This window comes from Alligator mississippiensis, chromosome 14 (assembly GCF_030867095.1).
Source record: "Alligator mississippiensis isolate rAllMis1 chromosome 14, rAllMis1, whole genome shotgun sequence".
Taxonomy (NCBI): Eukaryota; Metazoa; Chordata; order Crocodylia; family Alligatoridae; genus Alligator; species Alligator mississippiensis.
In genome coordinates, this window is record NC_081837.1 from 6,911,386 (window position 1) to 6,937,284 (window position 25,899).

At 42.3% G+C, this 25,899-nt stretch overlaps 1 protein-coding gene across 1 annotated transcript; it reads left to right on the forward strand.

Moving 5' to 3' along the window:
* The first annotated feature begins 12,176 nt into the window (after positions 1-12,176).
* WSB1 (WD repeat and SOCS box containing 1) lies at positions 12,177-22,210 on the forward strand. The gene is made up of 9 exons (XM_006276461.4): positions 12,177-12,308; positions 13,240-13,408; positions 14,511-14,779; positions 15,772-15,903; positions 16,387-16,487; positions 18,681-18,853; positions 19,459-19,572; positions 20,237-20,344; positions 21,066-22,210. The coding sequence occupies exons 1-9, from the start codon at positions 12,269-12,271 to the stop codon at positions 21,223-21,225; spliced, it is 1,266 nt and encodes a 421-aa protein (XP_006276523.1). The 5' UTR covers positions 12,177-12,268; the 3' UTR covers positions 21,226-22,210.
* Positions 22,211-25,899: the final 3,689 nt, after the last annotated feature.

The window sequence follows — 25,899 nt, forward strand, 5'->3', positions numbered from 1 at the left end:
ATACACATGGGAATCTTACTAAAGTGAAAAGGAGCTGCCTGAACATCCCAGGAAAGAATCAGCTCCTACAGCTTAATAAGTTACTTCATTTTCTTTGCCTCAAAAAGTGGTTTCTACAACTGTCTTTTCTCTTTCTATATGTGTGTATATTCCCAGGGCCTGATCTTCAATCACGCCAAAACCACTTTACATCACTCTGTGCATAAAGGGGATTTACAATAGGCATGGAGGATTATATTTATATCCACTTTACAGCACCCTTCCAAAGTGAGAAGGGTAGAAAGGGGCCTACAAGTAAATGAGAAACAAGCCTTCCTTATTTCCTCCTCCCCTCTACCCATTTTCTCCTTCCTTCATCTTCACTTCTCTCAAATTACCCTTCCCTACTTCTCTCCTCCTTGGTCCCTGTCCCCTCCTCCTATGCAGGCATTTCCCTTATCACACTGCATGCAAACCTACCAGAATTCAGCACTCTCATGCTTTCAGACTCAGCTCCACATGCAAATCAGGCCTATCTTTGATCTTTAGGCAAATATTTTTTATCCATGAGCAACCTGCTCTTTCCCAACTCTACAGCAGCAGGAATGCAATCCTGTCTGTCTCCAGGCAGACGCTGCCTTTTTTCTGACCATCAGACTCATCCCTTCCCAACTCAACTTCCATGCTGTATGGACATTTTAAGACATCTCTACCCTGTCGTTCTACCTTAAAGAACGTAGAGACTTTGGGCGCTTGTACACATGACGCCATTACCATGTATATGTGATGAAAATGTCACTTTGTGTGGCTTAATGGCATCATGCTGTACAAGTGCAGAAGTTTGGGGGGGTTTAAATGAGTTTGCATGAGCCAGGCAGGCTGCTAGCAGGCTGGATGCTGCCTCAGTTTGGGGTCAGAGAAGAGTTGGATCAGGCCAGGTGCTGCCTCTGAGCTGCGGCAGCACCTGGCCTGTGAGCAGCCCACCCAAGTGGCCCCAGGGGGCCGCCGCCACAGAGGGAAGGATCAGGGCCTCTCATAGCTCAGGGTCTGCTTGGCCTGCCAGCAGCTCAACCCCCAGCTGTGGGCACTCCACTGGAAAAAAAGAGGATTAGGCCTCTCGCCATAACAGTGACAGAAAATAAAACCCCTAAATTTAAATGGCGGGTTTCAATTAAAAACCTACCGTTTCACTTTATGGGGCATAGAAGGCAACCCTAAGGATTAAACCCCCTTCTTCAGCACAGGTCAGGTCACACCTGGAGTACCGTGTCCAGATTTGGACCCCACACTTCAAGAAGGACGTGGACAGTTGAAAAGAGTCCAGTGCAGAGCAACAAATGGGGGATTGGTTAGGTCCGATACCCTATTTTCATTTCAAGGCCCAAAACCCTATTTTCACCAAAAATAACCCAGAATTTTGTACTCAATCAATTATAGCTGAGTAATATAGCTACATTAAAGTATTATATTGTAAATAGAAATCATATTGATTTGGAAGGACTTCTTTGAGGTGACTTTGCTGGACTTTTTGAAGGGTTCTTTGCTGGAGTCGTCTCAGGAGTCTTGGCTGCAGGTTTTTTGGAGTCTTGTCTGCTTTCTTGAAGAACGTGTCCAAGGAAGTTTGGACAGATGTTCTCAGGGGAGATGGGCGATACAGCAAGTTTGTTTGCTGGTGTGGCATGGCGTCAGATCAAGCACCATAAAGTCGAAACCGATGTCAGAAAGTTGAAACAGGGTGTCAATTTATAAATGTTGTAAGTGCCGTCTGTTGTAACTCGAAACATCTTAAGTCCAGGACTGCCTGTAATTAACTCTATGGCAATTTTAAGAATGAAATCATTCCTGAAGGAGGACTTGTTCAGGTTAACAACACAGAGCAAAGGCTTTTAAAACTCTCAGATATCAGTGACACTGGTATCAATCCACAGCAACTTCTCTGCCCCCAATGAAACCCCTTTGGGTTACTGATATAACCAAGGTCACATTGCAACTGTTTTCACTAAGGTTATGCAATCATAGGTACCTGTACCAGGAGGTGTGGGATTGAAAGGGTTCCAGATATTCTCCTTTTATCTTCCATGATGTATTTCTCTCAGTCTGCCAGTGTGTGACTTTATTTTGACTACTGCTGCAGTGGCCTTGCCCTCCCACAGGGCTCAACTGCGCCTTGCAGGCACAGCCCTGTTTTGGGATACATAATGCAAAGTCACATCAATCAAAGGTGAGTACAGGAAGCCATGGCTGAGGCAGAAAGCCCTCCAGAGCTCCCAGATTTGTAGAAGTGACATGCTGTCACATTGTACTTCTTTGAGGGGTGTAGCTTATCCCCATCTGAGTGCCCCAGCAGCCCAGGGTGTATAAAGGAGGGAGCCCAGTGACAGCCCCATTTCTCTTTCCTCCTTGAGAGCAGGGAGAAGGCCGTCTCTGGCCTCAAAGCAGGGCCAAGATAACCATTCCACCTGGTTTTTTGAAGCCTGCTCAGTGGGATATAAAAGGGAAATAATCTGGTTCCTCACTGCCTTGCAGGACCTGGCCCTCAGTCCTGGATTCTCATCTAGCTGGCCTTTGGCCAGAGTATCTAGTTGCACAAGACTTATCGGGGTGGAGAAACAACCTAGCGGGACAAAGAGTAAATAGTCCCAGCAGGGCTATTTTCAATCCGACAGACATGGCTTTTGTTGACTAAAACATCAGCTGGCCTGATCTTCTTTCCTACCCCGCTAAGTGATAGAAACGCTCTCACAAGGTGGTTCTGTATCAAGGAGGACTCTGACTCTCTAAAGAGGAAAGGCAAAATCAGGAATCTGGCATCTAGTGGGAGAAAATGGGGGTGATTTGCAAAACAAACAAATGGAAGGAGCTGAGATATCAAGTTTAACTACCAAACCAAAGCTTCCCTCCCATCTGCAGCTGTGCTGGCCCAGGGAAGAGGGCCAGGATCTCTCCAGCCGCTCTCAGCTGCCTGCCTTTATTGCTCTGCCAGGGGAGATGGAAGGAAAGAAGCTTTGCAAACCCAGCAAGCCTTGGGAGGGGTTGAGTTTAGGATCCTTTCTACATTTGATCCAACTATGCAGAATGGATGAAAAAGGAGACTGGTTCTCACCTCCACAGAGTCACAGCACCTGATTCTCCCTGGTCTGGCATCTTCTTTCTTCATTTTCACCATTGCCTCTGGTAGCACTTTGTATCATGGCAATGCCTACAGAAAGTACAAGACAAAGGAGAAAGTGGCCTTCACTATAGATAAATGATAATATTTTGCACGCGCCCCCCTCCCCCAGCCTTTAGCATCTTGCTATTCCAAACACTGAATGGGTATGGAGGAATGAACATTGTTTCTATTCAAGTCATTGCATGGATGGGGCTAAGTGATTTGCCAAGTGTCACTCAGAAAGCCCATGGCAGAGCCAGGGAGACCTCTCCTGACTCTCTGCCCCATGCTTTGACCACAACACCCTGCTTCCTCTTTGCCTCTAACAACAGCAATTCAAATGAGAAGTTTTCCCCGTGGTTATAACGAGAGGGTTAGTATGTGGCACCGCAGTAATTACCAAATACAAGTACAGGGCAGTGCAAGGGGATTTAACCCAGCAAAGGACTTTGCTCTGCTCAAAGGAATATAAAGTAGCTCAATGACATTTTCAGTCTAGAGTGAAAAAGGTCACTTTAAATCACATAGAAATACTGCAGATGGAGAGTCAGATCCAAAAGGTACTTTGGTGCCTAACTCCGAGGGGCAATGGGAGTTAGGTGCTTAAAAGGCCCTTTTATATCTGGCTCTGAATGCCTGCTCTGCTGGGGTTTACATCATTCACAAGGAGCCTGAGTTTCCTCAATCCCACAGAAGTCAAGAGGAATTGGAGGCATTTAACACTTCACAGGATCAGACCCATTGCCATAAAAGAACATGCAGAACAAACATGAACTGAAGGAGCAGGCTGACTCGGTCTGTAGTGCAGAGAAACCGCCTGCTGTGAAAGAGCTTGAAAGCAGATGGTTGTCATGTTTGGGATTATACTGTCATATTTCAGGGTGGGGATTCAGGGAAGGTTTTGACCTAGTTTCTGTGCCGCTTGAATCATTCCTGGCCTATCAAATGCACTTCATATTTTTAGCTGCTGAAGTATCATGAATTATAGATAATGGTAATGCTTTGCCATTGTCTAGATACTGTGATCCTTTCTCATTGCTAACATTGTTTTACAGTAACACCTAGGGGTTCATCGTATTAAAATCTTGTAGGGAGAGACAGTTCCTGTCCCAAATTGCTTCCATCGCAGGCAGGGTGCTGCAGGTCACACAGCCGGGCCAGGAATACAGCACAGACCCCTGACTCCCAGCCCAGTGGCCCAAACCCCGGCTCACATCGCTCCTTCCTCAAAACACATTTCCAATACTAATTCATCAAAGAAGGGCAACACGTTATTACTCATTTCTCAGTCCATCTCACATGCTGTCCTGGAGTCACCATATCTTCCAGCCTTTCATTATAAGACTTTGCCCTTTTCTCTTAGTATCTCAACATGCTTCATAATCACTAAGCCTCACAACCCTCCCTCCCCCACCAGGAGGTATATTTTATTATTCCCTATATTACAGGAGGAAGGGGTGTAGGTTGTAGGGGTGTAGGCTTGTCTGCCAGGAGGAAACTAAAGCACAGGAAGCTGGAGGGGCCAAGCAGAAAGCCTGCCAGAAGGAGAATCTGGTCCTTTTGCTCCAAGTCCTGTTTAATGAATACGCCAAACGGCCGCAGCCCCATCCTGTCCCCCTTACCTGTCACAGTCACGCTAAGGCTTTACAATAAGGTGACTAATTTATTTTCAATGTGATTTTTTCAATGTTTGCCTATCGCTAACAGTCAAAATGATTGAGGCAACCAGCTTTACGAACTGCCTCCACCTGCTCACTTGATTCTCCCTAGACATCCCAACAATAGTGCTTTTATGCCTCAAGAGGCACCCTGTGTGTTCATGAAAGAGAGACTGGAACTGCAGGGACAATAGGGTTTTTGAGAGCAAAAACATCTGCTGTGGCAATTGGCTGTTGCCTTGCAGCTCCTCTTATACCAGCTAGGCTGGTACAGAGAAGCTGTAGGGCAGGTACAGGGACTCTTCCAGAGACTAAAGCCTGATGTGGGGGCTTCTGCAGGCCTGGAGTAAGATGGAAGTAGGGCAGGAACAAGGTGAGGAGAGGGAAGGCAGCAGTGAGTAGGGGAGGAGCACACTGGGCCTGTGGCGGTTGAGGCCGTGAAGCAGAAACCACCGAAGCCAGTATATGCACCTGCTCTGTATCGCTGTGTTAATCCCATTCCCAATGCTGCAAGGGGGCATTCAACAACAGCATGTTCTTCCCTATGGAACAACACAGAACCAAAGCACACTCCAAATCAAGGTAAGTGTAGGAAATCATGCACAGCACTAGGCCCTGCACCCATCAGCAGAACGGCACCTCTCAAGCATAGAGGACAATGTGTGGCCTCCAAGTGACAGTAAACTCTGGCCTGTTGTTTTTTCCAGTCAATAGCTGCGAGGTCTAAAAATCTCTCCCCATCCACCATGAGACCAAGGCTTTTAGGTTGCCAGGTCATCCTAACTTCTCAGGGCTTCTCGGGAAGCTAGCACTCCCTTTCTGCAAAAGGAGTACCTGTATGTCATCCCTTTGAACAGTTCAAGTTCATATTTCTCAGCAGGACCTGTCAGCCACCTGAAAGAGCAGCTCTCTCATTGCTATGGGCAAATGTAGCACCATAAAACATGTCTGGACACTAGTTCCCTTGCACAAGTCCTGTGGTTAGCCTGCAACGAAGGAAAGCCTGTAAACCTAAAAAATAAGCCCCAACTTCCACCTTCCTTGACTCCAGTGCAATCCCTAAAAACTCATCAAGAAAACGGTGAGCATACCCCAACCCACAATTTATTCCATTTAACATACCACAAATAAATCATACAGGAATGATAAAGTCTCTAAGAAACCAAAAGCATGCAGGGAAGGGACAAGCCTGCTCTATTGCTCAATATGCCGTTCCACAACTCACTGACGCTATTTCATCAGGTCGTTTCTGATTAATCCCTTGGGTCTCCAGCACAAACTACCATATGAATAGCAATGGGAAATTACTCCTTTTTTTAGAGCAGTGTGCTGTGGTGGACAAACTGTTGAAGCGGCAGGGAAATTACTAGTAAGAATTGTTCCTAGGGAGACAGGTTGATCTAGTGAATTGGGTTCTTGCCTAGGAATCAGGAGACAAATCCTCTTTCTTATTGTGGCCTTATCTCCCATGTGACCTTGGGAAAGTGGCTTCACCTCTGTTTCCCCTCCTTACCTTTGTCATGGATTGCAAACTCTGCAGGGCAGGATGCCTCCGGCTGCAGGTTTGTGCAGTGTGCAGCGCAATCTTAGAGGTCTTAGACCCTAGTGTCAGACAAATAATAACTAAATGCAACGAGCTTGACTTTCAGCTGCCGCTGAAACTGTGGCCTCATGAGAGATTTCATCATTGTAAGGAATACACAGAGTTGGTTAGAAAAGCAATACTCTACTGAACACATATCTCCTATCACATTACCACTATGCATAATGCTGGACTTTGGGAAATGAACCCATGCAAGTTTTTCAGACTCAAGTGCACGTTCCCTTTCTCTTACACTTGTATGAACTCGTGTGTGTTGCAACTGCTAACTTCTCACTACCCGCAATCAGGGACAACAGAGAGGAGGAGGGGGAGAGGACCATTCAAATCCTCTCTAGTAGTAGGCATCATGTGTCTGTCTCACAAGACAACAGAATTAGGCCGAGTGAGATACCAGCTCACTGAATGTAATCTTTGCTTGAAAATAAAGTGAAGCTGGAGTGACTTCTCCAGGGTGCAAAAGCCTGGGCAAGTATTTCCAGTACTTGAATGCCCAGGAGACTTCAATAAAGTTCTGAGTACAACAGTTCTTGGGAGACCAGCTATGACACAAGTACAACAAGTACTATCTGTCACACTGCAGGTCCAACTGTCCCAAGAGAAACCTCTTCTGCTATCATTTCACTCTGATAAATGGAAGGAGCTCCTGCTTTGAAAGTAAGGGCTGGATCTCTCCACATAAGATGTGTAGCATCCCAGCAAGGTCAGAGGAGGAACTACCACGTGGGCTATGCAGAGCATATCTGATGACATGTGCATATATGTGCTCATATGTGCATTTCTCAAACTGCTCATTGCTCTTCTTCTCCCCACAAGCCCTTCCCATCTTCAGCCCAACTCTCCTATACCTCTCTGACTTTTCTTCTCCTGGCTGCCCTTCTCTCTCATCTTCTCTACCTCCCTTGCCTCCTTGAACTCATGCTGAACTTTTTCAACCCCAAAGAAGCCAAACCAAATACACAGAAACCCATGAATCATTAACAGGTTTGGATTACAAACAGTGTGAGTTGGGTTTTTTTAGCAAAACCCAGCCTCTCAGATATGTGCGCTGCTATGCAGATCAAGCACGTGAATCTTCCTGGTATGTGCCTCACTCCCCATTCCCTTACTTGCTCCTGTGGGCTGCCACTTGTCAAATTTCGACTCAACTTTATAAAACCTGGAGGACAGGGACACTGCTCTGACTTCCCACAAAAACTATGGGCATACTCACAGTCTGATACTAAACAAGTTATGCTTCTTTATAAACTAAATTCTGAGGTATGTTGAATCTGACTTCACCACCCATTTGAACCTCCCAGTGCAGCCAGAAAACCAAGGGGAATGGAAGTTGCTACTCTCAGTTGTTCCAAAATGAAATTTTAATGGAGCAGGGCCAGTTTGCACGGGCTAGATGGACTGCTATAGTAAGCAGTGTCCTGGGAAGAAACTGTAAGCTAGATTCACAACTGGTTTATGCCCCTAAAACCAGAATCCTTCATCTGGGGGGTGTGGTCCTCAGTGGCAGGATTCTTCCAGCAGAAGGATAGGGGTGACACAACCACAAACTTGCTGAAGGGCCTGCAGGCAGCCAGTGAGGCAATGCCAAGAGGGAAGCTTGGCCAGGGTGGCTAGTTCAGCTCACCTTTTCTGCACCATCCAATATCATGGGTCTTTGGGTACCTGGGGTGGGACTGAAAACCCTCCTCTCCTCCATGACACAAGGTGACAATGGGTAGAGTTGTTTGCGACTCTTTGCACAGGTAGGAATTAATTCAGCCCAGGGGCCGTATCATCTGGGGCATTTAGCATGGTGGTTTGCTTACCACATTTTTTCATCCTTTGGAAGCTGCAGCATGATCAATCCATACAAGCCACTATTTGTAGAAATCTGAAATGAGGAGGCATCATGCAAATACCTAGGCTAAGTACAAACAGTCAACAAGCCTGAGGCTGAACTGATTCAATCTTCGCAGGTTAGTGTAAGCTGCATAGGTTTAACCAATAAGCAAGCGAAAAGACATTTACTTTTGATTGTGGAAATGCAGCCACCTGCCTGCAGAGGCCTGGGGGTATAGCACACCTCCCTGCTTTGCTGGAGGAGACAGCTTGGGCAAAGGCTAGCTTGCCCTTTCCACCCCTCCATTGATCAGTCCTGTGCAACTAGGGAGGATTTGCAAACCATCCCGGGATGCTGGGAGACTGAGCATGTTGTATGGGTATCACAGAGAGTTAACTTGAATCTGGAGGGGATCAATAAACCAATTAAAAAAAAATAATCAGTGAAGTCTGATACTACATCCATCCAGTTTTATTTTAAACCGGCTTCGCCATTTTGAAAGTGGTTTATGTGCGCTGCACTTCTGTTGTGTTACAGATTTGAACCGGTGACTAGTGATCATTTATACTGATTCATGTGTAGCTTCTGTCCCTAGCCTCGGGATTCCAGACTGTCTTAAATGAGAAGCAGAGAGAGCAAACAGAAAACAGTGCTAAAACCACAGAAGCAGCAAGATCCCACCTGAGCCTTTACAGTCCCTCCAAACTTCTTTTGGTTTGCCTCTTTTGTTCTAAGAATACATTGCATTAGCCAAGAAAGCTTGAGCAAAGACAGCTATAAGAAATACGGATCAAACAAGCAATCAGATAGCTTAAAAATCCAAAAGAGGAAACAGAAATGCGACATGCCCAGAAGCACTGGGTCAGTAAATAAGACCATTAAATAAATAGGCGCTGGTGTTTTTATGGCTGCAGAAAAAGCCACGTAGACTGGACCTTAGAAAGCTTTCTTGGCTGCGAGCCTAGAAAAGTAAATTCCCTGTTCATTTTGTGAAAGTTCACTGTAAGCCATAACAACCTGATGCCGGAATATGGCACTGAGTTAATTCGCTTCCCAGCTGAAAAATGCTACGCAGAGTTGGCAGCTGTGTCCGCAGGGAAAGACAATGGAAAAAACATAAATCATCTCTACGGCATTTGTGCAGCCAACCTGCTAGGCCCGTGCAACATGTGACTGTACGGTGCATGCAACTCCATTCTACCAGCCAAGCAATAAAAGCAAGCATCTTTGAAGAGTCCCATCCATCTCTTTTACAAGGTAAGTAACTATGACAGCGCTTTGAGGAAGGGAAGTGGATGGTTCTCCCTCTGCCGAAGTCTCTGTTCACACCTGAATAACTTCCTGGAAGGTGTGCTTGAGTTAAACGCAATTTCTTGGTCTCACGGTATGTTTAATTGGATGGAACTCTCTGGTCTGTTTAATACAGATTAGAATAGGTGATCGAGTAGTCTCTTCTAGCATTAAAATATATGAACCCAAGGAGAAGTGCAATATAGGGAGAGAATATTTACTGTTGAGGGGATACATACAGAAATAAAAGCACTTGAGAAAAACGTCACCTGTTGTAAACATCTAAAAAGAGCAGCAGGAAAGCCACAGGCTACAAAATTGTGTTACCTGTCTGCTCTTGCAGCCTTGGTTGAAGAGCCCCTCAAGGTGAGCAAACAGAACACAATCAACCCAGAACATGGCCTGATTTGGGGCGTGCAGCAGCACTCAGCCCCTCCGGAGGAGTCTTGCGAGGTGAGTCATCTCAGCTACGTGCCAATCCGTTTCAGACATTCCCAGTTTACAAGCAGCTCCAAAAACAACATTTCACAACATCCACAAGCCTGCAAACCTCCCTGATTTGGAGAGAAGCTGAGTGCTTAAGTGGGGATAGATGTTCAGGGCTTTTCCAACTCTGGCAAGAAGAGACCGAAGTAAAAGAAATGGGCCCTGTGTTGCTTTTCAAAAACCCTGACAATTCACTATTACTGAGTAACAAAAGCATGTGAATTTATGACCTGTCATGTGAATGGAGAGGTTCAATTATGAGGCACAGACTTAAAACACTAAGACGCCAGGAAAGCTATCCAGGCCTTGTCTACATAAGTCAAACTGCTCAGCATTGAGACAGCAGAGTAACTACTCTGCTATAGCTGTACTCCAGTCCGATTTTCCCATGTGGACACTTTTTTGGAATAAAAGTAGGGAATGAGTCCAGAATAACTGTAGCAAAGTAATTACTTAGCTATAGCCATGCTTGCCAATCTTCTCTTACAGCGAAGCCTAAACCTCACTGTTTGTTAGCTTCCTCATCTGTAAAAAGTGAAAAATAAAACCACTTGCTAAAGGATATTCTGAATCTTAATTCACGAACCAGCATGGAGCACTCAGAGGTCCTTAAATAATTAAAAAAAAAAAACCCACCATAGAAAAATATTTTAACTGAAGCCTTTTGCAAACTTTGTTGTATATGCTTCTCTCAAGCAGAATTTAATTGTATTCTTTGGGCTGCCCAGGTAGCATCTACTTCTTGCTACTTTTTCCAGGGAACAACTTCTGGAAATACTGTCTGGGTGTAATAGAAACTCAGAAAGATTCTTTGTCCTGTGAACGTAGTTTCTTTCCACAACGAGCAGAGCCAGGACTGAGGGCTTAACAGAGCTTAATGGTGTGGTAAAGCTGTGCTGGCACTTCTGAAAGTGCTACATAAGGACATCAGGAATCCTCTTCTCACTAGCAGAGCAGAACGAACATAGAAGGAGAAATAAAGTGCAACATTACTGGTGTTGGAAATCACAGCAAAACTGGGATTGGAAGTAGAGATCTGGAAATAATAGTAACCTGGGGAAGACATGGAGACGACTGAATAAGGCAAAGGGGTATGGAGGTGAGGGACCAAAAAAGTTAGGCAAGAGAGATGGGGCAAAGAATGGGTCCTTGCAGCGTGGCAGCATTGATGTTTTGAGCATTGATGGGACCAAACGTGGGTCGATCAGGCAGAGACAGAGGAAGAGAGAACGGAGAAACTGCATTAGATCTAGAACGAGCGGCACGAGAAATGCGTGTTAACCCGAACAACGAAATGGGTGCAATGACCCAGGATGACAAATAACAAACAAGCTGAAACGAACCTCGCTGCAGAGGATTATACATTCAATGATGGCAAAGAGCGCAAACCGCTTCAAGGTGAGCACAGCCAACAAGGTAAGGAGGAGGAGCGTCATTTTGTGACCTGTCAAACGCAAGCAGAAACCAACGTGACACCGGATCCTCGAGCTGCTCAACCTGCACCCTCCCTCCCGCCCCTCGGGGAAGAAATTATCCTCGTTTTGCTGCAATTGCATCCCACGCACCGTCCAAGAAAGCACAAGCGCCATCCCCAAATCTGCAATCCACTTAGGGGCTCGACATAAACCGATTATCCCGTCTCCAGCCCCGAAACCTGGGGGGGGGGAATAATCATTTCTGCCGGGGATGCAGCCACCCCTCAACCGAAGGATGATTTCTCCTGCTGCTCCTTGGTGGGACTCGAGACCGATCTTTGGGCCGCCCAACCTCCCACGCACGTCGCGGGTCTTTGCACCCAGAGGAGCAGGTTTCATCAGGCCGGGCCTCCTCTCCCCATCGTGCCTCCGCTTCGTCTCGAAACGGCTCGATTCGGCACTCCTCGTCCTTCGGTCCCGTATTCGCAAGGCCTCAGCAACGGCCCATTTCGCTCTTAACCGCACCGAAAGTGGGCATTTAAGCTGGGTGAGCAAAGCAGCACCACGCACCCCAACCTCTTGGCTCTGCAACACTGTGCCAATACCCCCCTCCCCTCTCCTCTCCCCCCCCCGCGCTGTGAAATGGTCCCTCCCTGAGACACCCGCAGCCCAGCGAGACCGTACCACTGCACTCCTGAAAAGGGAGGGAGGGCTATGAGACCGGTGGGCGTGGCTTGCGGCCCCGCCCCCTTCCCTTCACTACATCCCGGGCCGCGGCGGCCATTTTGTGGCAGTGTCCGCTGTCGCGGCCGCGTTGCTTTCTCTCTCCCCGTTTGCGTGGCAGAGCCGGTGCGAGGGGCGGCCCCGTAGATGGCCAGCTTTCCCCTGGATGTCAACGAGAAGCTCATCGGTGAGGGGGGTCCGCGCCCCTTTGCAAGATGCCTTTTGTTGCAGGGACGGGGTGGCGTTTGCCTCCATCTTCCTGCATTGCTGCCCTTGGAGGGGGGGGGGCACCCTGCGGGAGGGGGAGGGGTGGGGGGGCTTGCTGAAATGGGGGAGGGGGCGTGTGATTATTTTTAATATTTTTCTTTTTTTTTTTTTGTAATTTAAACCCATTTATTTTAAAAGCCATCCAATTAAAAAAAAAAAATGTGCATCTTGGTTGGGGGGGGGGCAGGGTTATTTTGTGTTTCGAGTAAAAGGTGGTGAGATTCACCCCGAAAAGCCGTGTCCGCTTGTTTGGGCGCAATAATTCCCCGTATATTCGGTTTTTAAACCCAAAGAGGGTTGCTTAAAAAATAATCCCCCCCCCCTCCCCCCCAGCGATGTAAGTTGGTCGAATAAAAGATGGTTATTTTCGCCCCAAAGAGCCGTGTATTGGGACCGTTCTGGCGCGTAAGTTTGGTCTCGAAAGCTGGGGGAATTTAAACGGGAGACGCTCGATGCAGGAGGGTTTTGAAGGTGCGGTTTCGGTCGTCGCCAAGAATACACGCGGGGCTATTTTGGCACGTTTTGTGGTGTTATAAATGGGGTTTTTTTGTAGTCCCTACCGAGGTCTGTTCAAATTGTGACACTAAAGGTTTGGGGGGGGGATGCACGGTGGAGGGGTTTTCGTTTTTTGTCTTTGTAGTGCAAACGAATGCAAAGTTGTTATTATTTTAATTATTTTTTTTTGTCTGCGTTCGTTTTCGATCAAAACTACAACGATCGAAGAGGTGTTTTTGTTTTTTTTTTTAAAAAAAAACCCCAAAACTTTTAGCAGGAAATACTGTCTTTAACATGCTTATTAATACCTGGTTCGCAATTGAAGCGGCGTTGTTATTTATTTATTTTCTTTTTAGCAAGGTCCCGTACTATAGGAGAACTCTTGGCTCCCACGTCTCCTTTCGACAAGAAGTGCGGACGTGAGAACTGGACTGTTGCCTTTGCTCCCGATGGCTCTTACTTTGCTTGGTCGCAAGGACATCGCATAGTCAAGCTGGTTCCCTGGTCTCAATGCCTTAATAACTTGTAAGATAAAAACAGTACTGTGTCTTCATTTTATTTATTTATTTTTTAATTTTTCTTTGTTCTTTTTATGAGATGCATGAGATGGCTTGTGAAAGAAGGGGTGAATTTGGTTCCTTTGACCCTATTAAGCAAGCGGCGTGGTTTACATCTATACGTTATACTTGATTTGTACGTTTAAAAGGTGCCTTCCTTTCACCCTCCTCCCCCCCCCAAGAAGTTTCTGTGTACAATGGGGGAGAGAGGGGGATTGTGACACCACAAGGGACAAAAAAAACCCAGATTTGAGCAATGAGGGAAGGCAGTTTTTCTAACTTCATTTTAACATATGCTTAATTCATTCTTTCTAAAAACAGTGGAGAAGTGTGAAAACTAAAACAGCCCACCCTTTCAGTTCAGGGCTGGATGCTCTCACTTTTTAGCAAGATCAGGAAAGGCTACCTGATGTTCTTGAAACTGATCCTATTTAAGGAAGGACAGGGAATTATTTTCCAGGTTGGTTTGGCATGCACCATCCCAAAAGTTATTTTCTTTTGCAGGTTCCCTTTAAGTACAAGCAGAAATTTGTAAACTATCTTCGTGACTAATCAGTCACATGCCTTTATAGCAAACTAGGTTTCTCCTCATAGGGCTCGGCTTCTTAATTTTAATGGGAAGGCTTCGTTATCTCTTCTTAGTAAATAAATGTTGTGTTAAACAGACTTTGCAGAAGAGGAGAAAGAAGGACTCTTTTATAGATAAGAATTGAATTTGTATATATTCCCTGCAATTCAGTTTCTCACTAATAGCTTTACTTTTAAATAAGCACTTAACGTCATAAATTTAATATTTTAAGGTAACCATTTGCCCTGAGCAGAAGCACAACTAAGTATGTAAAAATAATTGACCTAGGAAAAGGCTTCTAGACCCAGTAAACTCCTCCCTTGAAAACGGAGTGTTAAATACTGATTTTATGATTCTGTGTATTGGGACTACCCAAAAACTTCTTTATACATTTAAGAGTCTTCCTTTTTTGTTGTACTGATTATCCTCTTGTTAATAGAGAATTTTATTTATTTTAGGAATACTAAATTTTACTCTCAAAATGCTTCTTTTTGTTTTGCAGCTTGCTGCACGGCACAAAGAATGTTGCAAATTCAGTCAACTCAAGGCTTTCAAGACAGAACAGTGATAGCGGGCAGAAGAGTAAGCCCTGTGAGCATATAATAGACTGCGGTGATATAGTTTGGAGTCTTGCTTTTGGGTCTTCTGTACCTGAAAAACAGAGTCGCTGTGTGAATATAGAATGGCATCGATTCAAATTTGGGCAAGATCAGCTTCTGCTCGCAACAGGCTTGAACAATGGGCGCATCAAAATATGGGATGTATACACAGGTATATTTGTCTTGCCCTTCTGCAGAACTGTAGCTAAAATTAATGAGAATAAATGAAATTAGACTTACATATTGGTTTAGGAATGCCAAGAGTGTAGTCTGAACCAGTTAAAGGATCTAAAAATAAACTAATTAAAAGGTATTATGTTTCAAATGTACTGTCTTCTGAAAAGAGAAATGACTTCAGTTATGCATGAAGTACAGTAAGAAAGACATCAAGCCAATCTTCTTTCTTACCGATATGTGAAATCTTGTCTTAAGAGACCTTAGAAATACTAGAGACCTGGGAGGAAAACTTGGGAGGCATTGATACAGCAATTAAGCATGCACTACTTATGAACCTGAAGGCAAAACATGCTTAGATACTTCAGTGGGCAGACTTCTTTGCATGTTGTTAAATAACATAGTATTTAAGGGAAAAGAGTTTCTTGCAGCTCCCAGGTTATGGGGAAGGATTTGTGCTAGCGGCTGTCCTTCCATTGTTGTTGTTTTTTCTTCGAGTGGAAACAGGCTAGTAGCACTGAACCTCTGAAGTTGGGAGCAGGGATTCTACAATCTAGCTGATGGTTCTCCTCTAGGCTGACTGCAACTACTAACTTCTGATGACTTAGGAATTTAAGTCAGGAATTAATTTAATGGCAGTTTGCTTATCATACAGAAACTTACTAATTTTAGTTCATATACCTTTGCTCTATTTTAAGCCAAACAATAAACTTTGCCAATTGAGTTATTGTAAGCTGAGAGTTTTAGCTTTTTGGGAAGTCGGAGCTGAGAGTTAAACACAGGAAACTGAATAAAGATACACTGCATCACTCTGTGTACAAGATACGTTTCTTTTTACATATCTTAAACAGAGCTGAACTTCAGCCAGGATCCAAGGGTGGCTTGAGATAAAGACTTCCTTTTTTTTCCTTTGTTGTTCAATCTTAAGAAACAAAAAACAAACTATAGCATCCTTTCTACCCTTTAATTGGTGTCCTTCTCCCATAACAGGAAAACTCCTCCTTAACCTGATGGACCATACTGAAGTGGTCCGAGATTTAACCTTCGCCCCAGATGGCAGCCTGATTTTAGTGTCGGCATCAAGAGACAAAACACTAAGAGTGTGGGACTTGAAAGATGATGGTATGCTGTAAGAAAGTTCTTTTCTTAAAACAAACAATGGAGTACTCTCCCCCCTGGTAATTAGCTATAGCATGTCAGTGTGTGGTCTGGATATTTTTACACTTAAGGATTTTAGCCCCCTTTATTAGTTATTGCACATTTCACAAAGTGCAGCCTGAAAGTACAGCTTGGTAAGAAGCTCATGCTGCAGGCTGCATTGCATTTAAGTAACTTACGGTGACATGTATTCTGTCTCTGTTGGTCAAGGAACTTAATTCCCTATCTATTCCTGTACAGTGGGTTACCTTTTTTCTCTATGGCAGGCTGGGCTGTTTTAAGCTGGTGGGAAATCTCCAGTTTCTCTCCTTAAAAGTAGCCTAGAATAATGGTACATTATGTTTTGGGGGAAAAATCTTGAATGTAAAATCGGATTTGGGGTAGACCGTGCATAGGAACAACTAATCTCCAACTGGTTCTTAGCGAAGTAATGTTTTTCTCTTGCAGGAAATATGATGAAGGTATTAAGAGGGCACCAGAACTGGGTCTATGCCTGTGCTTTTTCTCCAGACTCTTCCATCCTTTGTTCTGTTGGAGCCAGTAAAGCTGTATGTGTCAGAGTTTCTTGTTCATAAACTTATTCAATTGTGTGCATAATCATTTAAAATCTAAGTAACATTAAGCTTGTGCTCGGTGTCATGAACTTCTAATGTTCTGATAATGCAAAAACTGCATGAAATAAATCAAAGTAAACTAGCCTAAGATGCATTCAGATACTGATTTTTGAGAACTGCACTGCTTTTAGTTGAAGAAACTTTAAGCATCCTTTTGAGAAGTAGTTCTGCACATCTGCATCTGTTCATAATATAAAAACTGAGGGCAGTAAAACAGTGTTAAAGGAATATTTAGTTTAATGTTCTAATTAAATTATCTTGCTGTTGATTGTTATCCTTTCTATTTCCTGCTCAATTTAAAAGGACTTTTCAAAGTCTGAGCTAGTCATGGTCTCTTCTGCTGAACAAAAATGCCTCCAATACAAATGGCACTTGTGTAACTAAAACATCTTGAATGAAGAACAGCATATTGGTTTTGTTTCCATCAGTATTCTAATGTCCTGCTAGAGAACTGAAAGCAGTGCAGGTAAAACGCATACAATAAGCTGCTCTTTTTGGCACTGGATAAAGCCCTAGTTAATATGAAAGAGAAAAGAACACTCTGTAGGTTAAAGATTATTATTTATTTTTTTTAATAGCTTACTAAAACCCAATGAGGATGAGTAATTAATGTAAATATTGAATAATTAACTTTGCAGGGATAATTGTTAGAATGCATTTGATATATAAATAAATCTAGAGTAAACTAACAGTACATGAGTTGACAGAGAGCAGCTTAATCCTTTAAACTAGAACAGATGTGGATGTATGCATTGATATGTTTAGGCTGTGTGTTTTCCATAAGCTTCTTGCTTTCCCTGTCACAGGTGGTGGCAGCAATATTGGTGTGATTGAGGTTAAGCTGGCACCACTCTCACAAGCGCACAATGGTGTTAGCTGGGCAGAAAGAGTGGCATCTCTGGCTACCAGGCTGGGGGCGAACTTTACCATAGGACGAAGTAACCTTGCATTCGACTGCAAGGTGTACTGTACGTACGCAGGTGCTGGTTGATGTCCACTTTCTGCTTTTTTTTTTTCTTTCTTTCTTTTGTTTGTTTTTTGTTTTGGTTTTTTGTTTTTTTTTAAATTTTCACAGCAGTGAAACCCATTGACTCCAAAACTTATAACTTATTTTCCAGTTTTGTGGAATGTTGGGGTCTTATTAGTGAAATTGGCCAACATAAAATATGAGGCACTAGTAAATATATTTTCTTTAGTTAAAATTAAGTTATTTCCATCTCTTTATTCAAGATAACTGTGACATAAAAATGTGTTCGGGGGAAAAAATAGAGGAGGAAAGAGCACTTTCAAGGGCAAACTTAATATAAATACGCCATGTCCAGTAATTGTAAGCCTACTTTCTATTATGTTATGCTGAAATATATAGCAGCAGTTTAAGTTATTCTGCACAGTCTCTAGTGCAGTTATGTAATTTTCTAAGTACTACTCTACTTGTACTTTACCAACCTCTATAATAAGTTAAATTGCAATCATGGATGTGTCCTTTTTTATTGTTGACTTGATTTAAATGCATAAATTCTGTCTCATAATATGGTTAAAGTTCCTTATTGTTTTGCCAAAGACATTTCTTTTGGCTGTGAAAATTCTTTTTGCTTGCAGTATCTGTTTCTCTTCCTAGGCTGACGTTGGTGATCCAAGCCAATTGTAAACAAGTGATCTTAAAGGGGATGCCACTGGAGTAACAATATGTTAACCTTACATTTTTCTGTCTGTATATTTCTTAAAAATTTTGGTAGTTACTGAAAAGAGGGGACTGTAGTATTTAACCCTACACTTCTATATATATATTTTAATAAATAGTTTTGTAATACATGGATTTCAGTAAAAGTACATGGTTAAATTTGTATTGCTTTTATCTTACATTTTGGCTTATTTTTTTAAATAACATTTAACAAACTTGAGGTTAGAATTTGCATGTCTGCCTTTTTAATTTAAAAAAAACTCATTTTAATCTGAGTGACACTGAGCATATTTCTTAATTGTAGTAATTTTATAATGCTTGATTTATTTTTTTTTTAAAGAAAAATTTTAATATAATCCTAAGTAAGATAGCATTCATAGTTAAGAAATAGAAATACTTCATTGTGTGCCTGAGCAAAGCTATAACATTAGCTATTTTAATTGCAGGTTTTCCTTTGGGATATGGATAAATATTCCATGATTCGAAAACTAGAAGGACATCACAATGATGTTGTAGCCTGTGAGTTTTCTCCTGATGGAGCTTTACTGGCTACTGCATCTTACGATACTCGAGTTTATGTTTGGGATCCACATATTGGAGCTATTCTAATGGAGTTTGGGTAAGTAGAGGGGCCAAAAATGTGCTCTTTCTTTTTGTCTTGAAATAAATTTAAGGAGGTGAAAGAGTAATGGGATTTTTAAAGACATTAAACCTAAAAGTAAGCATGTTAACTGCATTGCAGTTAGAAAGTGAGTGATGTATTACTTGGCTGACTTCCCTGACTACTAGATTGGGGAGGGCCTCGGCTTCATATAACAGAGGCTGGTGCAACTACAAAAAGGGCACCATGACTTTATTTCCTAGAAAAACTCTCTTCTGCAATTATTTATTGTTCTTGTGTAATGCAAAGGACTGCAGTGAGATGAAACAATTGGTTCCATACTCAAAATCCTAAGAATGTTTCCTCTGTAATGGGAAGTGGATCATTCATATCTTCAATATGCTGATGGCTTAAAGCCTGATAAAGGACATATCTTAGTGTAGTGTTGTGATACTACAGTACGGAGAGAAAATATCTTTTTAACTTTAAAAAAAAAAAAAAAAAGTCAAATCTTGGAATATTTTTACTCTTGAAGAGGTTGGTCAAGCAGATCGTGACTAAAGGAAATTTCTTTGTTGCATTAAATGGTTGTGTAATGAGCTGTGTGCGCATCTTGTCTGCAGGCATCTGTTTCCCCCTCCTACACCAATATTTGCTGGGGGAGCAAATGACCGATGGGTGAGATCAGTAACTTTCAGTCATGATGGACTGCATATTGCAAGCCTTGCAGATGATAAGTAAGTATGAGGAAAGAGCTGGTGGACTCCTTTTGGTTCTTTGCAGTATCTCAAATGCCTTAAATACTACACTGCTTTAAAAAAAACAAAACTGAACTGAGTTCTAACAGCGCTCTTAAAAGACAGCAGGCTTTGTGTGGGAAGGGAGGTAAAATATATTACAGGGTGCTCTCCTTCCTGAACCATATCATACAAATAGGAGATGGTATAGAAAGTAGATGAAGTAGTACTACAAGTGTCTCTGGTCCTAATATACTGGGAAATGCAAGCAAAGCTAATTGTGAATTTTAGATCTCTTTGTAATAAGTTAAATGAAAACGCATTTCCCAGCATTAGGCATGCTTACTGCTCTGTCTAGTTAATTCATGATATTTCACTTGGTTAAAGAAGGAATTGACTTGATTATTTTTTTCAGCTTTGAAAATAAAAGCTAAAATAAAACCAGTATTTGAAGAAATATTTTTTAAATATGTGTATGGTATTGTAATTCAAGACGAGGACTTTGGAATGCAATGTTTTTTTCTGTAGTTTGGTAAATCTAATCCTTTGAGATTTAGCAGAAATGACACCTGCTAAAAATGTCAACTGCCATGGCTTGTGCTTCTACACCAGCATCATTTTTATTAATTTGTTTTTTCTCAACCACCCTGTTCTTTCTTTCCAGAATGGTGAGGTTCTGGAGAATTGATGAAGAGTATCCTGTACAAGTTGCACCTTTGAACAATGGGCTCTGCTGTGCCTTTTCTACTGATGGCAGCGTTCTAGCTGCCGGGTAAGTAAATACATAGTACTTTTCACATATACTGTTGAGTCTTCCAAAACAAACTAACACACTTTGTGGACCGTGACAGACCATTCCAGTTTGTTGCCTCTGATTGTTTGATGGAGAATAGGTATGGTTTTATTTAGGAAACGGGATTTCTAACTCAAATCCATGCTTATTTAAATAAGCCTTGAATGCCTCATAATATCTAGACTTTAACAACCTTCATCTCATTTTTCTTCTAAGACTCGGGAAATAAACTTAAGATACAAGTATGAAAGATGGATTATCTGACCAGTCAAGATCCCTTTACACTAGCAGTTCTCAACCTTTTGGCCCTATGCAGCTGGGCTTGGGGATCAAGCGCCTGATCCAGCGCACAGAGTCCCAGTCAGTTTGGAAATTGTTCAGCAGGGGAGCAGTGCTGCTTCTCCCTTATTGTTCAGTTTCTGGACCAGAGGGAAGCCCAGTGGGCCCTGGGGTTGAACACCTCTGCTCTACACTGCTGCAACCATAAGCACTACCAACTAACTTAGGTGGGAGGTTGTTTTAGTCCCTGCCTAGAGTTCTAGGGGAATAACCCCTTTTAAAGCTAGATCACAAGTAACTTAAAGCACCTCTTGCCCAATTTTTTCCTTAATTCGTCAGAGCATTTTGTATATAGGAACCTTCTAAGGATGGGCTAGTCTGAAAGCAGTTTGGGATAACTGATGCTTTGTTTCATGTGCAGGACGCAGGATGGAAGCGTGTACTTCTGGGCAACTCCAAAACATGTTCCCAGTCTCCAACACTTGTGTCGCATGGCAATTCGAAGAGTGATGCCTACTAGCCAAGTGAAGAACTTGCCTATCCCTTTGAAAGTGGTGGAGTTTCTTTCCTACCAGGCTTAAAACGAAACTTGCAAGTGACTGGGCTTCTGAAGCTGGCTAAAACATTCTTTAAAGAAACCTCAAACTTTACAGCCTTCAAGCCTAAAACTGTACAGGTTTTCAAGTTATATTTAAATTTCAGACATCTAAAAAAAACCAACTTGTAATGCATTTTGACAATGTGGAGCTTTTAATATTATTTATAGAAATATACAGTAGAAGTATTCCTGAAGTTCTCAGACAATTTTTTTAATCTAACTGTGAAAATATGTACATACATAGATGTAAGCTGCTATGTGTTCATCAGTGTACCTTTTTTAATTGCTTGACTGATTTTTATTTTATTTTTTTTAGTATGTATCATGTATATATTGCTTCTGTAGAGCCATCTGATGCTGCATCAGTGCTGTAGAGTGGAAGGACAGCTTTTATTCTGAGACACTGAGTTAGACAAATATTGACTTAAGAAAGCTTAATGGCTTTGTACACATGTTTGTTGATTTGGAGTTCAGGAAACTGATCCCCAGATGCAAATTTGTTAGTTAATGGAGAGGTACAGCTTAGTTTTCTACAGACTTCAGTGGCAAAGGGAAGTAGGTTGTGTGAGGGATGGGTTTGAATCTAAATCCCAGAACTTTACTAGTTTGTCATCTAGGGAAGGCCTTGACTTCTACAGCAACAACAAAGTTACTTTAGAAACCTGGGTGTGATGGCTTTAAGAACATCTAAAATTTCTCAAGTTAACTACTGTACTGTTGCCTGGGTATCTTGTCTGTAAATGTGAGAAGATTTTACAGACTTGGTTTATTCTGTGACCCTATAATATCTCTTCAGGGGGTGATATTGGTTAATGGCCAAAGATAAGCAAAACATTTGCTTTTGCCTTCTGTTATTTATCTGTACCTGCAGATATAAAGAATGTATGCATTGCATAAAATGCCTGACTATATATATATATTTTTGTTGAACTTTTTTTTATTAAAAATAAAAATCTCTCTTCTGAAAACATGATGCCTAGTGACTGACTCTTCTACATGCTATAAATATATGCAATTAAATTATGCTACACTTGGCATAGAGGACTCCAGTCAAAGAACTACGAAGCGATCAGATTTCAAGTGCATAACGCACTGTGTACAAGGAAAGGAACAGTAGTAATGAAGGAGTCTGAAGCCACATATCTGTAGTTAAGCTTCTCAAGTCTTTTCAAAGGTATTAAAGACGTTTACTCAAACTATATTTTTTAGGATGTAGTACCCTTACTGTACTGCAAACAGGAATAGAGTACAACTACGTTCCTTGAGGGTGGGGGAAACAAGTAAAACTTGCGGGAGAAGCTGAGAGCAGAAATTAGCAAATGAAGGATGCAGAGTGCCACGATTAAATGAGAACCACTATCCATGCTGCACAGACAAATGCTAGTAGTAAAAATCCTTACATGTAAAATAAACAGTGTAGAGGAGCCCCACAGTTGCTTTCCTGGGGTGCTTGCTTTTTATGGGATCCTGATCATGGGAAGAATTTGCTAACAAGATGTGCGGAAAGGGTTATTTACAAATCATCCTAGTATTTTGGAAAAATGACCCCCACATAAGCGTGCTTCATTAATTACTACAAAATGGCAAAAAATAATACTAACGTATGAGAGTAGCTCTGGCTCATCACACTTTCAAAGGACTTGTTTTGAATCTGCTTCCCCCCCTTCCCAGCCCCCACCTCGGGTGAATTATAGGTGGGTTATTAGAGTTAACCTATCAAATATCCATGCTATGCTTCTATAGCCAACTGGCCAAGTTGCTATTGCTGAAGGCAATGACCCAACTAGCCTGACCCAACTAGTTCAAATCCAGTTCCTTCTAATCACTTACTTTTTGAAGAGATTTCTTCTTCTTTGAAGGTACCAGTTGGTGAGATGATTAAACTGCATTAGTAAAAGCAACAAACAATAACTTCCTAATAATGATCTGAACATCTTTTTCCCCAGCCTACTGGAGATTTCACTTCAGCTTTTCAATACAGAATTTTTTACGATGCATTTTTCTTTCAAGTGACACTGCACCCAAGTTTTCAAGCTAGTCACAGTCACTTAAATCATGATTTTTATTTTTTTTTTAAACTAAATTTAGAGTAATTACAGTGTGGGGTTCAGTGCCTTGCTAGTAAAGCATAATTATGTTAATGACTCTTGTGCCAAACAATAGATGTCAACCAGTCAGAAATCAGTATTTGACTTACCTGAGCCTAATTCTCTTCTGAATTTAAAATAAACTGAGCACCTTTTTGGCAGAAGTGTATTATCACCACTACTGTATTTTGTTTGCTTATTGAATTTTCAATTGAACTAAAAATTACTCAAAGTATAAGGGAGCGGTACTAAAATTCAAGGGATAGGTGACGGGACTTCGAGGGATAGGTAACAGGTCAGAAACTCTATTGAAATCTGCCTTGGTCTAGTACAGCCAAAGAGCTACATTTAAACTAAACTTGATACTGTATAAAACACCCTACTTAGCATTTCATCAGCCAGGTTTGAAGTGCAACAGTGACAAGTACAGGGCAGACTGACCCTAGAAAGCTGGTGTAGCTCTGATGGAAAACTTTTTGTTTTTAGTCTGGACCTTTATCCCCAAAATAGTTCTAGCGGTAACATCCCCTAATCTAGACGTATCTATAAAAGAATGGGAAATAAAGCAGGTTTTACTGATCTAACGGATGTATGCTGGAAAGGTTTTTGCTTGTTTTTCTATTCTAGCACAGCTCACCTTTCTAGGGCATAACACTGCCACGCTTTGCTGTGCTAGTGTCTCAGACTCCAGTTGCCAGGCTGGTAACCACAGCAGTATTTATCAGCACTGAATTGGCTTAATTGCAGTGAAAAAGCAGTGCGTGTGTGTGTGTGTGTATACAGAATGCTAATTCAGTATGGACAATGGCTGCATGCCCTGATTTGAATCCTGCTGGAGATCTTCCTCAGCAGCAATGGCTCTTTTTTTTTTCCTCCTCTTTTTCTAATCAATCAGTATCCTATGTGGGTAAAGTCAATGAGCACAGCCATTAATTTGGTAATGTCTTGTTTTAAAAGGGTGTTTGCTTAGCTTTGGCTTTTGTGTTCTCCAAGTGCCTTTGCAATTTATCTGCTTGGCACAAGACTGTTTACCAGCCACAACACTCTTGCTTTATTGAGTAATTAGTTCAATTAGGTTGAGACGCTCTGTGGGACAAGTTTATTTTCCCTAAGTATTGTAATACTGAGATTACTTAACATGTGACTGAAAGCATTAGAAATCAAAGTGATAGTTTCTACTTTGCTTCGTTTAGGAACCAGGGGGGCATGTTATTTATTGCTTTTTACTTTTTTACTTTTTTTTACAGATAATATAGAGCAATTATTCTGGCATACCTCAGCAATGAATTCAGGGCTTTCAGCAATGGAGTAAGTCTTGATTTAAGAAGGCTGAGCTCTTTCATTCAGACTGCTGCATCTCCCATGTTACGCTGTCCCACAAAGCGTGATGATCTCATCCTTTTGCATCTACAGGAAATAAAGATTAAATTACTCACAGATGAGAAGTTTCAAACTTGTACATATTTGCATGGTTCAGGCCTTATTTGCAGCTGACTTTAGTCTGAGATCTGGTTATCTTCCTTTTTACACAATCAGTGTAAACCATCACCAATATGTAATGGAGGGTAACAGCCATGCTTTTGGTGTTTAAGGAGATCCTTCCCAGACTTATGCAAAAATATTAACATCTTCCTGGATGTGTAAGCCAGAATTTTGAGTGCAGGGCAGACAGACCCTGGGCATCAAGGTCATGGCAAGATTAGAGTCATAAATACAACGCTTGCAAAATTATGGGCTGCTTCAAATTTCTGACATCCGTGGCTGTGATCATATAAATGAAGAAGAAAATACTTGTGGTTTCCTTTGGATCTCCCACCAGTTTTCACACCAACTCCAGTGGAGTGAGTTCCCACTTATACGTGTTTGAGTATCCGAATCAGGCCCTAGTAGTATAGGCCTTGAGGCTCGGAAAGTAGCACGTACAGGCTTGGAAGCTGCCTTCATGGTTGTAACTTGATGCAGGAAAACCTGAAGTTTATGATCCTGAAATTTTGGGGCTGTGGAAGTGAAAACGAAAAGCAGTTCAAACTAGTTAATGCTGGCCAGAGAGCAGCAAGAACTGAAGAGGCCAGGCCGTGCCTAAGTAAAGAGTCGGTTTGGTTTGTAATACTTAAGAACCGCACGTCTTAAACAAGCAGCACATTCAAGAGGAGGAAAAAGCAAACCACATAAACAGGGGCAAAATAAAGTCATTTGGGATTCTGAGACTCGCTATGTGCGCTGGTCTCTTCCCTGCCTTCTCTTAAAAGCTGCCTCTCCCGAGCAAGGAAGGCACCGACTATATAGTCTGTCTTCTTTCCCCTCTGCAAAGGGGAAGAGTGTTGCCCCTTTTGTGAAATCTGGGGCTATTAACCGCCCATAGCCAAATGTATCCTCTCTGGCCAAATACAAACGAGTCTTCCAAGTGGTCCAACTTCAAGGACTCCGAGGGAAAGAGGAAGCCAGAGTGTTTTTGAAGCTGGAGCAGCAACAGCAAGACTGCAGGCTTTTAATTCGGAAGTAACCACCTAAGGCCTGGAGTGGCCTTTATCATCTTCCTGTGCCCAGCGTGACCCAAGCAATGTAGGGCT